This window comes from Pyrgilauda ruficollis, unplaced genomic scaffold (assembly GCF_017590135.1).
Source record: "Pyrgilauda ruficollis isolate IOZ18807 unplaced genomic scaffold, ASM1759013v1 scaffold27, whole genome shotgun sequence".
Taxonomy (NCBI): Eukaryota; Metazoa; Chordata; class Aves; order Passeriformes; family Passeridae; genus Pyrgilauda; species Pyrgilauda ruficollis.
The window spans coordinates 8,465,969-8,482,871 of NW_024524044.1; the positions used below are offsets into that span (position 1 = coordinate 8,465,969).

General features: G+C 38.2%; 1 protein-coding gene across 1 annotated transcript in view; it reads left to right on the plus strand.

Moving 5' to 3' along the window:
• The window catches only part of PLXNB2 (plexin B2), a 241,864-nt gene that overhangs the window by 204,698 nt on the left and 20,263 nt on the right, over window positions 1-16,903 (plus strand). Inside the window, exons 18-28 of the mRNA XM_041471550.1 lie at window positions 3,831-3,967; window positions 4,613-4,780; window positions 5,781-5,889; window positions 7,520-7,747; window positions 8,237-8,413; window positions 8,869-9,008; window positions 10,050-10,150; window positions 12,373-12,602; window positions 13,590-13,771; window positions 14,523-14,589; window positions 14,705-14,851. Coding sequence (XP_041327484.1) covers window positions 3,831-3,967; window positions 4,613-4,780; window positions 5,781-5,889; window positions 7,520-7,747; window positions 8,237-8,413; window positions 8,869-9,008; window positions 10,050-10,150; window positions 12,373-12,602; window positions 13,590-13,771; window positions 14,523-14,589; window positions 14,705-14,851 — 1,686 coding nt within the window. The remainder of the gene's footprint in view (window positions 1-3,830; window positions 3,968-4,612; window positions 4,781-5,780; window positions 5,890-7,519; window positions 7,748-8,236; window positions 8,414-8,868; window positions 9,009-10,049; window positions 10,151-12,372; window positions 12,603-13,589; window positions 13,772-14,522; window positions 14,590-14,704; window positions 14,852-16,903) is intronic.

Below are 16,903 nucleotides of genomic sequence, written 5' to 3' on the forward strand. Positions count from 1 at the left end.
CAAGTTAAAATTAATCAAATAATATTCCTTCCAAGCTTACAGTAACGAAGTGTTAGCAGTCATGCTGAAGAATTTCTCTGCACACAAAGCATCGTTCAGCTTCTCCTTATTAGATCATCTTTATGAAGTGTCCACATTATTTGTTCCCTTGAGAGCTCCTGGTATTTGCGGAATTACTTTAAATGTGTTAAATATGAATATTTTGAATTAAGCGCTTTTAAAATAGTCCTTTGAGGGACAGCTGCATGATCAGCAATTAAGACAAAATAAGGGTTACCCAAAACCATTCCACCTCCTCTTTGGCTGCTCTGTGTGTTAGTTCCCAGAGTGGTTCTTGGCCCCAGTTTTCCATTCAGCTTGAAGTGGAACTGACGTGTGTCTGCACAATGGATGCATGAGGGGTGGGTGTTGAGTTCTCCTGTCTGGTGTAGCTGAGTTTTAGATTCCAAGAGGTAGAGTTGATGCCTTTCTAAGAAAAAATTTAAAAAAAAAACCGAACTGTTTCTGTGGAAAACAGAACAAATACTTCTTTCACTTCCCCCTTAGAGCTGTGTTTTTCAGAGATAACTTTGGTAGCTGGTTACCTCTACATCCCTATTCCTAGGGAAACAAATGCAGAGAACCACTAACAGATGCCTCAAAGACAATGATGCTGAGTGGTTTGACTTCAAGTTTGTGGCACACTCTGCATTTACTGATTGTTGGCAACAGAGAGAGCTGAATCCTGCCAAGGGGACCTGTCAGATAACCCAACAGAGCTGTAACTCCCACTTTTGCTAAGAGAAAGGAGTATGGCTGTCCACTGAAGTTCCTAGCAAGCTTCCTTTCATTCATTATGCTGAGGTTACAGAGAATAGTGTGTGTGATGATTCAGAAACCTTTTTTTCTTTCTTTGTTTCCTTAGTCTATGTTTAAAGCTTGCTTTTAGTAGTTTCTTGTTCATCTTCTTTTTAAGCCTGTCCTTGGAGCCTAACCTTTCAGTGGAGGTAGTATTTAGGGAAAAGGCTACAAACTTTAAACAGATTTTTTCAAAGGTTCATAGAGAAAGAATTTGCCTATACTGCTTCTTTAGTGGTTCTTGAGGAAAACTTTAATCTGAAATCTATCCTAAGCATGCTATGCAGCAGATAATTCCTGTGGAAAATGTAGAAGTCCAGCCTGGTTAACAATTTATAGCAATTAGGGTTTAATTTGAACTTATTAAAAGGTAGGGTTTTCTGTCCATGTGGTAAGGTTATGCTTAAAGTATTTAACCCATTTTTATGGCCTGTGTATTTATTAACTGTGTATTTCATATACAGTTCTAATTGTAATCTTTTTAGCAACAAAATTCTGTTGTAAAGAAGCACAAATGAGTTTTTCCTATAAAGTGCATATCTAGACTTATTCTAATTTAAACTTGAAATGTGATTTTTAAAACTGACCCCCTAAAACTTTTTATTTACCCTGATGTGTCTTGTTTCAATCTTGCTTAAATCAGTAAGCAATTAAATCCAAACATGAAGATGAACAGACAGGGTTATATAGACCTAAATGAGCTTTTAAAATGCTTTAAAATTACTTTGAGTGACTTCCCTATATAAAATCTTGTAACCTGAGTGATGTATTAAATTAAAGCTAAATCAAAGGGTAGTGCATGAGAGCAGTCATATGCTCACTCTTGAGGAGTGAAGGGTTTACAAACAGATTTCTCTCGGGGAAGAAAAGCAATTGACACCCAATTAGTTAAAGCATATTCCTAAAGCTCAATGACTCGAGAGCAAATTACGGTTGTCATTGTGGATTTGTGAAGTGTGCTGAACCATGATGCATTCCTTCAGAGGGAAGTTGCTTAGACATGAAAGTATAAAAAAAGCAGAGCACGTAAGAGTTCTCCATGCTTCTATAATGTCTGAGCTTCAATAAAACAAATTTGCAAAGTAACCATGAAGTCAGCTGGATGCATTTTTATGGATTCCTGCTGCTTGTTACAAACCTGTTGATGACTCACCGAGCTTTGAACCGAAATGCAGTATATCAATCCCTTCCTCCCTGCAATTGGTGGGCCCTTGGCTTTGTAGCTGTAAGCTGTCACAGAGATGGTCTGTGCCTGAGCAAAACAATGGGAGAGAAGGGGTTTTGCTGCTTGACTGGGAAGAGGAGGACGTGTTGCTCTCTGAGAAGGGCTTTTCCTCCTTCAAGTGGAAGCTCAGTGCTGTGTGATAGTGATCAAGGAAACCCTCATCAGCAAGGGATGTTTTCAAACTTCATTCCTCTTTCTTTATTTGCATGTCCTTCATGTGAAATAGCCCCAAGCCTGGACTTTATTATCAGTCAACCATTTTTGCACGATTATGCAAGAGGAGGAGAACAGCTGTCATTTACAAATATACATGAGTCTGGGAAATAAGCTTATTACTTTTTTTGACTCATTTAAGAAAAGCCTGTTTTAGTGTGGTGAAGCAGTACAGCTGTACATCAGAAAAGGCATCACCTATTCTCAGCCTGCCTTAAGGTCTTGATCTAGTATGCTTCAGCAAACACAGCATCAGGTTCCCTCATAGCAATGCACCAGCCACGCACTTAGACCTGGCATCCTGTCTCTGTGTGCAATGCCCAGGGCAGCTGCCTGCCCAGGACATGGTGCTGCCTGCCCAGGACATGGTACTGCCACCCCAGGGCACAGTGCTGCCTGCCCAGGGCATGGTGCTGCCTGCCCAGCACATGGTGCTGCCTGCCCAGGGCATGGTGCTGCCACCCCAGGGCACAGTGCTGCCTGCCCAGGACATGGTGCTGCCAGCCCAGGGCACAGTGGTGCCTGCAGGCACAGCAGCTGTGTCCCCAGGGGCACGAGGGCTGTGGCACGTCTGCAGGCATGGTGAGGCGTGGGGTCAGCAGGCAGTGTCACCCATCTGCAGGCGTGGTGAGGCGTGGGGTCAGCAGGCAGTGTCACCCGGAGCCGGCTGGAGGCCCACATCACGCGGCTTGCTTGGCTTCCATCATCCTCTTGATTCAGCAGCTTCAGTGTGGTCCTGAATAAGGATGCTTTTCTCGACTGGAAGCAGAAACTACTTAGTGACAAAGTAATTAAATCACACTGCTCATGAAAAGCCCTCACTGTTAATTTATGGAATTCGTTCAAGCTCCCAGAATACAATCATTGAAACAAAGACTGAATTGAGAACAAAAGGAGGGAACTTCTTGAGAAATTTAAATATAAAACAAATTTTATAACAATTTGAAATGTGTCTGCTTGATTTAATTGGTTTTAAGGAACCCACTACATTAAGACAATTTGAGCATTTTTTGATTTCCTTTCTTTGCAAGTTTATTGCTTAAGGATAGGTTAACAGTTTTTACCACAGTTATTGAGAGCCTTATGAGATAAAGGGAATCTTTATATTTTTTTCTGTTTAGTGCAAGTTATGAAAACCTTGTTCTTTGTCTCCAGGAGCTGACACAGAATATAGGAAAGGGTAAGGAAAGATGAAGGTAGACTCAGCCATAAAGAAGAGACAAATCTTAAAATAAGTATGAAATCAGGAAATCCAACAGGAAGCTCTCACAAACTTAATGTCTGCTAACTCTACATTTTGTGATAGGGAATTGAAACTTGTATAAAACCTCATAAAATACAATAAAGAAAAAAAGCGCATTCACATTATCTGTTACTTAGTTCAACATGAATGGTAAAAGATTTTGTTTTATTTTAGAAGATTTGTCTGTCATTGCCCTACTTTTATTCTTTTTTGGGTACTAATATTAAACTTATATTACCTATTAAACGAAATAATACTGGTATAAGTTTTATTTCAATTTTCTCACTTAGTTTGACCATCTTCTCTTTGCAGGAACCTCATCCTTCTCAAATAAGACCTGAAAGTGGTCCACAAGCAGGTGGAACCAGACTTACCATCTCTGGTATAAATCTGGCCACTGGTTCCAAGAAAGATGTTCAAGTTACAGTCGGTAGCCAGCCTTGCAATGTGTACGTAGCCTGAGTAACTAACAATACAGAGCTGTGTCCTAAAAAAGCACCAACCTTTTCTGCCCTTTATAAATTAAACAACTCCTTTGTCTATATCTTTGTGACTCCTCCCATGCAATGGAGTTCTGCATGTAACATTCAGACAGAAACTCACTTAGAGGCTTCAGTGGAAGGAGCAGCTATATAAACACCTTAAGTGGGAGAATTTAGATGTCCAAAGATTTCTCCACTTTTGCCTTTCTCTGCTAGACTGGCTGCTTCAAACCCACCCATGCTTTCACTCAGTATGTCCTCAGTGGTTCTGTATAAAATATTAATTTTCTAGTCTCCCATGGTTTGTTCTTCTCCCTTTTTTTTCCTTTTATTATTTGTTGCCCTTGTCTTTTCTCAAAAAAAAGGAAGGACAATAAGTGTGCTGACATTGCATTGTTCCTCTGTTTGTACACTGTTCGTTTTTACATCCTATATCTCTTTTGTTTAAAAGCTTATGTGAACTGATGGAAATGTTATCTCCTCTCATAACTACTGTACCCAGAAAAAAATAGAGCTCTGGTATTCTTGTTATGGAGTATACAGTAAGAGAATAAAAACTCCATCACGTTAGTAACAGAAGATGTTTCCTCTTCTTTTTATTCTTCAATCTAGTACTGAATTTGGAGACGAGATCATCTGCATTACAGGACGTAACAACAAGGTTGAACCTGTTCTAGTCACAATGAACTATGGGGGCACAAGAATTACTGTACCACAGCTGTTCACATACAGTGAGAATCCTACTGTCACCAAATTCCTGCCAGTAAACAGCTTCAGCAGGTAATGAAATGTTTGTCATAACTTACTTCACAACTGGCTTAAAATATGTGTAATAGGTAATAAAAATATTAAATATAAAATTGTTTGGAATAAATTCCTATACTCTATCAATGCACAAATTTAGGTAGGTAGGGCTTGTGGTCTTAACTGCAATTGATGTTTGAAAGAATTCTGTTTATTTCCAAATTTTTATTGCTTTTCAAAGGTCAATGTAAAAAGTGTAGCATCATGACCTAACAGAACATTAAAAATAAATTTGGCTGTGACTTCTCTTGGAGATATTAGCACCTATCTTCTTGAATACTGAGTAATCACTTGTGTAAAACAAGATTTGTTTTTAATGTTTCCTTTTCATTTTTGGTTGGGTGACTTTGGGGCCTGGAAATTTTCTTTGGTAGATCAATAGTGATTTACCCCATGGAATTCAAATTACTTTTTTTTTTTCTTCTATGTAAACTAAAGCCTATTTTTATGGATTGCTTTGAGGTTTACTAGCACTCTAAATCCATGTCACTTCAATGACTTTAATTCCCACTGGCAACTTGCATTCATTCTTCTACTTCTTATGTGAATGTATTATTTTTTAAACAATGTGCTGCAAATAAAAGGGAATAGAGAAGCCAGGTCCCTACAGACCTGTGGAAAATATGCTCCTAGCTTTGTCTCTATGTGTGTATCGTAGGCAGAGTGATTTTAACAGTAACATTGGAGAAGTAAAGCACACAAAGATTGGCATCAATGTACAGCCAAAAATCCTGGCAAAGCAATTTGTACTTTTTGCAATTCTGCTGTTTTAAATAGAGTTTTAAGTTGACATTGATCTTTTAAATGCTTTTGTCATCAATAGCTTTAACGGAAGTTCTTTTTCTAGGGTATCTGATGTCATATAGGCGTTACACATAGGGTTTTTCAGTGGAAGCAATAGCAGTGCAGGATGAAGCAGCCTATAGCTGTGGTAGTCTGCCAATGACTTGACTTCTTTTTTAATTGTGCCTTGCAGTGGAGGAAGAAATATTACAGTAACTGGAACTGGTTTTGAGCTCATCCAGTCTTTCTCATTGGTGATATATGCAGAGCGTCCAGAAGCAGGGAGGATGAATCAAAAAAAGGTAATTTTCTTTCTTTTCCTCCAAAGGTATAACACTGGATGTACAACATATAATCTGTTCAAAAACTGCATATAAACTTTCCCACTGGACTTCACTGGGCTTGGACTGAAATAAGGTTTGAACAGATTTCTGAGTCTGTTCAGGGTGTTCCTGTGGAAGATCTCGACTTTTCTACCATCTTGCCTTACATTCACTTGTACTTTGCAATCTTCTGCTTTAAAATTAATTTAATTCAATATGGATAAGGATAAAATATGTATTTCAGAATTTAGCAGGATCTAAATCTAGACAATGCAGACTACTCAGCTTTGCACAATCAGTGTCTTTTATTTTGTGACATCTCAATGAACTACGTCTTCTTTTTTTTTTTTTTTTTTTTTTTTCTTTTGCTTCATGCATATTCCACCTGCAACAGATCACAAAATGTTGTGAAAAATAGCGTTAAAAAAACCCTTCTTGCATCTCCTGTTAAGAGGAACTGACATTACCAATAGCATCAATTTCCCCTTCTGCTAGTGAAGATTACAATTTAATTGATTTAGACCTAAAAGTGATCTTCCAGTAAGAACATTATAAGACTTTGCTAAGGCTGGCTCTTCAGTGTAAGTCTGTCTTGTGATCCATAAAAAGTTTGTAATGTGCATGTTTTGTATTATATGCATGACTTAACTTTTAGAGTATGCCAAATTCAGCTGGATTGGGATGCATTAGAACCCTATCCCTAAAGATTTTTAAGAGGAAAATTACATTTTTAGGCCATAAACTTCAAAAGGTAATTATCTTGATAATCTTGACTCCCAGGACAATCTAAAAGTCTATTAGCATTGTTGACAGTGTTTATCAACATTTCTTACACCTCCTCTTATGTATACTCGCTAGCTTAAGTCAGCATTACCTATAGCATACATTCTTTTTAAGACTTTGCAAACTATTCAGCTTTTCTAATCTTTTGGTTTGCTTTCACTTATATGACAATATCAGAAATGTTGGGGAGAAGCTCTCTAGTTGCATTGAGTCATGAAATGAGAAACAGAAGTGGTATAGAATAAATATTGAGGATTCCTATTAGTGTTGTTGCCTGTGGTTGATGTTACTGAATGACTGAAAGTGTCAGATTAAAAACATTTGTTGAATTGGACATGGAGGACAGATGAACTGAGTTGCTGCCTTAAGTAGTTAAGTGACAACTGTGGAATTTTATTCCAAAATTTCACTTAATGATTGTATTGAAATTCAGTGAGGTGTTATATGGTGTAAGCAGAAAAGAATCGACCCAAGCTACTCAAAGGTACAGAAGATGATCAGGATTAAGGGTGACATATTAACTTCCTAAACTGAGAGGAACTTGACAGTATCAGCCCAGTGGTAAAGAGCCCTAAAAATTGGAAGCAATGGAAACTGACCTGTAGCCCAAGCTTCTTCTGCAAGCAACTGCTGGAATATAGTGAATCAATGATTTATTGCCATCAACAAATTTATTTCATCTTCTTTTTTCAAAAATACTTCATACTGTGTTATTTCTGCTGTATGGAGAGGATATAAATTCAGTGGTTTTATTTCTACAGTTATGCACAGAAAGGAATCAGACTCTAAAATGTACATATTCTTCTTCTTGTCTTCTTTCTTACAGTTTTATGGAAAGGATGTTACAAGGCTTAATGAAACGACAGTGGTTTTTTCTTCCCCACCAATACTGGAAGACCCAGAAAACTATAACATTACCACTGTTATTCTAATGGATCATTATAAGTTGGTTGTAAAAAATGAGAGCCACTCCTTTGCCTATGTTGCAGACCCAACTTTTGAAAACTTCACAGATGGCATCAAAAAACAAGTCAACAAACTTATTAATGCAAAGGTAAACTTGTCAAAAGTTGGTGCTTGCTCATTTTGTCCTTGAAGCATGTATGGAATTTTATGTTCCTTTCTCAAAGCCTTAACAGATGTTTTGTGCCATACCCCAAATTCTTGGTAGAGTTCCTTACCTCCGCTGGATGATGAACATTGACAGCTCCTCTTTCCTCCCCACACCCTTTCTCAGAAATAGTTCCTATCTTTTTTAGCTGTACTTTGGGTTTGCTGAGGGTGCCCCCCTCCTGCTGAGTCTGGCGTTTGCATTTGGAAATGCCCTCCCCAGTAGATCTCCCAGGAACTGGAAGGGACATCTCATCTCACACCAGGAAGGAAGGGAGGGGAATCACATAATTCCCAATCACTCTGCTGTTCTGTAGGCTGCAGTGCAAATCATATCTGCTGCTGAAAGTGATCCAAATGGAAGGTTGCAATTCAGGATTTCTTGTCCCCCAAGACTTTGTGACGATAACTCAGCCTTTTATTTTCTGTCTAGGGCAGTAACCTGAACAAAGCCATGACGATAGATGAGGCCCAGGCTTTTGTGGGAGATGAGCCTTGCAATATAAAAACTCTAACTGAAACGGACTTATATTGTGAGCCACCAGAAGTACAACCCCAACCAAAGAAACGGCAGAAGAGAGATACCATCAATAACCTTCCCGAATTCATTGTACGTTACGTTTTCTGTAGAATTTAGTTTCACGTATCAATAACACTGTTACAATGCCTCTTGACTGAAGTAATTTGTTCTCCAAAGTTGTTGTAGTACTGTGAAGAAACTCTTTGCAGTTCTTTCTTCCTCCAGCTTCTGCCTGCTGCATAAAAGATGTCACACGTAAAGAGCAGTCTCAAGGCTGCCAAATACCTTCATTATATCGAAATGTAGAACTCTAGCCAGACAGACTGGGGATTTTTCTTCCTCAGCTGAGCAAAATTAAATTACTTCATGGAATAAAGTGCTAGTGACCCAAAGTCAGTTTGAAATATTCAGAAATATTTCCTTTGTTTCGACATTTGAGCTAGAAATTCACTTGTGAAAATTACTAAGAATTTAGAGCACAACTGAGAAGTGGACGACCTTACATTTGCACTTGTTGAGACAAATGTCTGTTTTTATCTAATTAGGTAAAATTTGGACTCCGGGAATGGATCCTTGGAAGGGTGGAATATGATAACCGTGTGACTGATATCCCACTGAATCTAATTTTGCCACTGGTACTTATTCCTATGATAGTAATCATCGGCATTTCTATCATCTGCTACAGGTAAGTTCTTCTAATTAGGTGCTTTTGTTCTCCTAAAGCTTTCAAGGTACTATCTGATTGTTTTCATCTCAGTCTACAGAAACTATCTTCATCTTTTTTATGAGCTGCAGAGTTTAGAAAAGGAGTTACAGCTGGAAATATGTATGAGCACCAATTTATTCCTCTCACGCATGCCAAATTCCTTGGTGTCAGTCAGCCCAGTCCCTCCTTTATATATAAACACAATTGGTCCCACGCTTCCCAAGTAAACAACTGCAGACTGAGTGGCACGCATACCCTTTTGAAATGGCAGCTAAAGTGGCACTTGTGGAGGAGATAACTTATGGATAACTTATTCTGCATAAATACCCAAGAACATTTATGCTGCTTCAGTCAGCACTGTAGGTTTGAGCTGGTTGGATTTGACTAAGGGGTCATTTTCATTTTTCCAACTAATTACCTATGCACAAACTTGATCATTAATGTTGGAATTCATGCTTCATAAAGGGCCAGAATATATGTCTGTATCTCTTAAACTACTTAAAACCTACTTAGTCCAATTTTAAGGTTAGTAATGAGAGCCTCATACTGTCTCTCAGGAAGGGTTGGATTTCACTCTTATGGTACATATCAATACAGCTGAACTATGTGCTATACAGTTCTTGAGAACCTCCATCACACCTTCTGAGTTTGATCCCAGACACTGTCCTGAGTGGCTTAGAGCCAGTACAGGACATGTTGCAAGCAATCCTTGCTCAAACTGAGTTCCTATACTTGATATATGATTGAAAGCATTTGTAGCTACTTCTTACTGGATTTTAAATTACTGGCCCAAGTCTGCTTTGAAGCAACCAGTCCATGATAGAGCCAAGTTGCTTTACATGGAATGAAGATTTTGGCCACTGTTGCTGTTTTTCTCCTCCACTCTCTTTCTGCTGTATTTTAAAAAATCAAAGCCATGAAAATTTCTTCCAGTCCTTGGGCTTCCCTCTCAGAGCTGTTGCAAATTATTTACTTTTGCATTTTGTAATTTTTTTTAAATCTTACCTCTGTTCCATAAAGACGCAAGAGCCAACAAGCAGAACGAGAGTATGAAAAAATTAAATCACAACTTGAAGGCCTGGAAGAGAGTGTGAGAGACCGGTGCAAGAAGGAGTTCACAGGTATTACAGATATTTTCACTGCTGTGAGTCCTCTTCAGCAATCAAGACGTGCTGGAGGAATGGTGCTAGCTCACTAAAACTGTCTTCTGGGAAGAAATAATCTATACATCTTAGTAGTCTTCATTACTGGCATTGACATAGAGCAGGTATTTTGCTACTATGTGTGAGAGAAGTAAATAAAATAAAATAGGTAGCTGAGGTTATTAAAATAACTTGATTATTTTAGTCTAAAGGAAGAACAGAGTTAGAAATTGGGAGTAGACACTAGCTGAGATTGGGGTTACTTGTAACTATTAATGTGATTGGCCATTAACAGAAAGATAAGAATGTTTTATAGTGACTAACAGTGCACTTAATATTTAGCACAATGACTGTGTGTGCAATGTATGCATATTAAAAACTGTTTTCAGAGCTGCAAAATTTATTTGCAGCCATCAGCATACAAAGGGATAATTTGGTATGCTCACAGAAAAAAAAATAGCATTTTACCCTGTTCACCATGGGAAAATCTTAAGCTTGATTAGAGGAGCTAGCTAATTGTTCTGTGTGAATGTAGAGGCATCATCCCAGGGAAGGCAGCAGGACGTGTGAAGGCTCAGCATTTTTACATGTTGGACTACTCATCACAACACTTAAATTAAGCATCTGAGTGCAAACTTTGCAAATATTGGCCTAAATGATTACCATGAAATGTCACCTCATTATCTGAATTATACTTTCTGTTGGGTCATGTTGAAATAATCTCTATTAAAAAAAATACCCACATGCTTTATTGCCACAGAGAAAACACTATTTCATATTGACAGTGGCTAAAAAGCAAGATTGAATAAAACGGCAATTTCAGGTTAGAGTTTGACATTAATTTAAGAAGCTCAGGGTATCTTAAAGATTTCAGCCATCCTGGAAGCCTCCCTCAGTCTTGTTTTTTCTGGCATTTCTGGGACAGGATGTTCTTTACTTGTACAAGCTCACTTTCTCTGGAAAACCAACTCCTTCCAGGTTCTGGACACAAACTAGAAGCAAATGTTTGAGTCAATCCCAAATGGGCTTCATTTCAAACTGCATTTTGAACTGTGAGAGGATCTATCAAGGTTCTCATTCCCTTTCTTCACTGCTCCCCAAGCACTTCATACCCATTTCTGAAAGGGGAAGGTACCTTTCTCTTGCTGGGGCAAGAGAGAGAGTTACACATTCCTACTACCTGTTGGGTTGAAAGTTTTCTCTCTGCTCCACGAAGTACAAGCATTGGGGGAGTAGAATGCACATCCAAGGAGTAATCCAGTTACTAAACTACATCCACCTTGACTTACAGTTAAATGAAAACACTGAAGTCAAAACACATTCTGGTTCCATACTGTGAAACAGTAATGTCAACAGCACAAAGTGCAAACTCTCTACAATACACGAGAACAAAGATAGCCAAGGAAGGGGACAGCAGGAAGGAAGTTGTAATACCACACAGAGAAGATTCTTTATCCCTCATCTTTGATGAATGCTATAAAATAAAGAGGCAAATGAATGAGCAATAAAACCCCTGAGAAAATAGGTCGCTATATTAATTAACATGGTGTTCCAATCAATCAGCAGTATTGGGTAATTGGAAAGCCTTCAGCTAGAGTAGCTGCTCCAAAGGATGATTCTCTAATTTTTGTCCTTTTTAAAAACTTCAGGCTTTTGAGTCCCACAGAAATATTTCCATCCATTTCAGTGAACCATTAAACCTTCTTCCTTTCTGCCATCCCCTTCCTTTCTATTAAATTAGCTTGCTTTACACTTTAAACCTCTCTTTCCTGGATTGCTGTGTTTTTAAAATAACCTTCTTTACTAGCTAGACTCAGAGGTTATAGAATATGGATTGGGAAAAAAGAAAACTTAAACCAAAACAAGACAAAAAATATTGCAATGTCTTTTTCTAGTTCTGTACTATGATCCTACATTCATCTATATGAACTCACACAGGCACCATAAAGGTCCTTTTACAGATAGGCAGCAACAAGGCAACCATCAGTGCTAAAGGCAGTTGTCCTCATGTCACCATAGGATTAGCTGTGGTTATAGTTAATAGGATGATGGTTAAAAATAGCAAGAGAAAATGTGAGATGAAATAAGTTTTTGCTGCTGAGTTGCTTTTTCACTATAACAAGGCACTCAAAGAGCTTGTTGTGCTTAAAAAACATGCAGAATTTTTAAACTGAGCCACTAAACTGCATTGCATATTGCAGATCTAATGATAGAGATGGAGGATCAGACAAATGATATCAACGAAGCTGGAATTCCGGTACTAGACTACAAAACTTACACAGACAGAGTCTTCTTCTTGCCCTCCAAAGATGGAGAGAAAGATGTGATGATTACAGGAAAGCTGGATATTCCTGAGGCCAGGCGTCAGACCGTGGAGCAGGCTTTGTACCAGTTCTCCAACCTCCTCAACAGCAAATCATTTCTCATTAACGTGAGTACTGAAGTAGATGCACCTTGTCTCTTAGCTAGGCATACCTGTGTGTATGTGTGCGAGACAGCAGGCTTGCAAGCACAACTGAACAAAAATTAATAAAATTAAGTGATTTTCATATGGTTCTGATTTCACAGTAACCACTGCAGATAATGTGGCACCACAGCCAGAGCTTCATGTTGGATCTCACATTTCTGTGCCACATCATGTAATATGGGGTTAGTCAGCATTGCCATGGCTGTAAAAAGCAGGTATTTCCCAATCTGGCATAAAACCTGGTGTTACAAGTTTGGTTTAGCCTTTTAAGAAATGTGATCAGAGTGCTGATTTCATCCTGGCTCCTCACAGGAGTCACTTGTGGACAGCCATCTACCAGAATCTCTGCCCCAATGAAGGTAGAGGCTCCTCAAGTGGCCTATTCAACAAGACTGATGAGTGCTCACAGCTGCTCTGAAGAGACTTATAATTGCTCACTCTCAAAAACTGAAGCTCATTGTCAGACACCTAAATATAGATTTAGGCTTCTAGCTTTTTCTTTTTTTTTTTTTAATCAGAATCTAGTGCTGAGCTAGTTAATGGTAGAATTAGAGTTCATGGCAGATGAGAGCACATTTACAGGTGTACTTACATTAGTGTCTTTGTAATTTGATGTGAAAGGACTGGGAATTTGGGGGAGAGGGGAGTAGATTTTCTCCTTTTAAATTGTCAAAGAACACTATTTTACATTTAATTAAAACATCCTTTTTAGATAAGCTTTTAGATAAGTATATAAGCATTCCATAGGTTGGTCCAGTATGTTGTATATCTAAAATTAAAATTTAGGCAACATTTTCTTATAAGTTCTTTCAAACTTCTGAAAACTTTTTGATTCAGTGCTTAGGAGATTTAATATTAAAATAATATTGCTTGTCTTCTTAGAGCAGACAAGTGTTGAGGTTCTTCAGAAACCTGTAATCTGACTTCATTTTACATTTTTTTCTTTTTCAGTTTATTCACACGCTGGAAAACCAAAGGGAGTTCTCCGCTAGAGCGAAAGTGTATTTTGCATCTTTACTGACTGTCGCTTTACATGGAAAACTAGAATACTACACTGACATCATGAGGACACTGTTCTTAGAACTGATGGAGCAGTATGTTGTGGCCAAAAACCCAAAGCTGATGCTAAGAAGGTTTGAATGATTGTCATATTTTCTGTATGTCTCTGTAAATGTGTTTCTTTTGTGATGTGACTGTGGTGAAATGCCGGCTATGTGTAAAATCAGAAATAACTTGGCCCAAGCATATTAGCAAGACAAGCCCACCAGGAGCAGCTGTGGAAGCCACCAGAAGGATGCTGGCCAGGACTGCTTATTCAAATACTGCAGTGTAGAAACACCTGCCTTACTTTGAAATACCACACTGAACATTTCATTTACTTTTTAATCTGACTTTATTCCAAATTATCTAGCATTTATTCGACACATCACCTCCATAATGAGCACACATAATCAGCAGCATTGTGCATTCAGTGAGGGCTTGCTCTAGTGTTTTAACCCAGCTGTTATTCCCAATAAATTTCAATAGATCTTGCTCTGTCTATGTTGTAGTTTTGTAATCTGTAGGCTGTTTCCCAGTAACTGCACAACTGGGTTAAGTTTTTAGCTCTCACAGGGTAGACCAAATTTAAGATTTTGAATAAAGGATGTGTGCTTTTCAGCAGCGAGATGAAGGCACCTACTCAGGACTGATGAGCAATACAAAGCACTTATCCTAAAGCAAGTATACGCTTTCAAGACTCTATAGGGAAATCATTGCATTAGGAGACTGAATGCAGTTAAGCATGTAAAAATATTATATTTCAAGCGAGCAGTGGGAGTTTTTTTAAACCTTGTCATTAAGTGCCCTTACTATATTCAGGGTTGGTTTGGTTTTTTTTTTCAGATCTGAAACGGTTGTTGAGAGAATGTTGTCTAACTGGATGTCTATTTGTTTATATCAGTACCTCAAGGTAAGAGTTGAAGACTGTTGCCTGTGGCAGTTTTCTTTAATCAGTAATACTTTAAAAAGCTGCACTGAGTATGTCTTTTGATTTTGCTTTATTTCATTCCCTTTCCTTTACATAGGACAATGCTGGGGAGCCTCTTTATAAATTGTTCAAGGCTATCAAACACCAGGTAGAAAAAGGCCCAGTGGATGCCGTGCTGAAGAAAGCAAAGTATACACTGAATGACACAGGCTTACTGGGAGATGATGTGGAGTACACACAGCTGGTAAGCAAAGCATGATTAATAGATTATAAAATAATTTTTTATTTTAAAATTAATTCCTGTAGTGTTAAGTCTGTACACGGTTTTCTAGACTACTGTGAACTGCATAAAAATTCTGGTCATGGGCAGGATTGTCAGTAGTTTGACCAAAGCAAGTCTCCAAGCAGGAAAACAAAATTATAAAGTATCTTCTAAAGTAAAATTCAAATCCTGCCAGTGCAGAATCCATTTAAATAAATCCCTTTCATAATTTTCAGTCAGTCTGAAAAGTGGTCAGGATATTTGGCTCCTACCCTTTTCCCATCTAAATTCATTGGCAATTGATTTTTGCAGAATTCTTGCACTGCCATTATGCCTGAACTTCAGGTTTTCTCCCTTGTGATTGCTGCTAATCAGCATATTGAACAGCATTTTAGAGATCATTTTATTAATATACCAGATTGTGCTCCTCTGCAGTCCTGTGAGATGCTCTGCAATCTCCAGAGCACTTTATGAACCTCTTTCTACATTGTTTTCTGTGTGAGTCAAGATCTCCTGAACGTGGGCAGCCTAACTGGCATGGAAAGTTGTTTATTTTATTTTCAGGGAAATAATTCCCTGCGGTGCCTCTACATCCAGTTCTGGAGACCTGTGTTAGTTGCTTCAAGTGGGAGGAAGTGGACATTCCTGGCAAGGGAACTCCCCCTCTGAACTCAGCCTCCCCCTGTATCTGATCACCAGTGCCGTGGTCCAGTTCTTTTCTATTATGAATTCTACTTTAAATTAATTCTGTTCATTATCAGAAATTTCCACCACTTTTCAAACATACTCCAGAACAGAGATTCACTGTCCTTTTGGAAAAATTCAAGCAGCCCACTCTTTAGCTCTTCAGGGAGTGTAAAATCTAGTTCTACTCTTTCTGACAGTCTTGCTGGTTTTCTTCAGGGTACAGTGTAGTGAACATCAAAGATGCACAGACTGTCCTTCAGAGAACAATTCATTATTTTTTTCCCTTTCTAACTTCTTTTTTGACATATTAGTAGTCATTTGTAGTTGTCTTCAACTGAGAAAGATGCAGAGACATATATGCAGCATACAAAAGAAATTTAATAAAAAACTTTAGTAAGTCCTTGCTTGGGGGGGAAAAAATCACCATTTTATGTATTCTGAAAGGATGCTGATGGGAGGGCTGATAGAAGAAGAGTTCTGTAGGACTTGCACTCATGAAGTCACCAGACTGTGACCTAGAGTATCTGGATGAAGAATATGTTGGGCAAGAAGAAATTTTAAGTTCAACTGATATTTTGGGGATTAGTTTAGGTGCATCTTTATAAATGCCACCCAGAGAAAACACACTGATTGGCAATGCTGGCTATAATTTCTGTTGTGTATGGAAAGCAAAATTTATTTGCACTGTACAGCATGTAAGTCTTAATGGCAATAATTCTTTATTTGCTCTGTTTCTTTTCATGAAAAAAAAAGAACCTGCAGTTAAGCTACATGACTCAGTGTGAAGCAGAAAATTCACTAATGCAATCAGATGTGGGCACAATATGCATATTAGCTAGATATTAAACATTATAACTTTGTGCTGAAGCAGTATTTGGTCCAGACTTACAGATTTCCCATCAAACAAATATTTTATGTATGTGCATGCATGGAAGTTGATGAGATGTATGTATATGTGTATATATATATATATGATAAAAGATTATGGAGGGAGTACTATTGCCATTAGTTTTTGGGATCTTTAGCATGATGATGATGTTGTGGTAACTCTGAACATTTGGGGAGCATTTGTGCACCAATGTAGGTTAAAGCATGAGTTAATTCCTTCACTTCTGCCTGAAAGTGAGACAAGGTGGGTAAGTACAGCATAGAGGAGTTGTCTGCTCTATAATTGTTCTTATTTAAAAGATGAATCTGTTTTGCATCACTGGTTACACTGACATGCTGCATACTGAACCAGCAGCAAAATCATGTCTAATTACCATAAAGCTAATAGGAAAAGGAAGGTGAAATCTCATGATTAGTTTGAGCATTCTGTCAAGGGACAGTGCAATCATGTTTAATTTG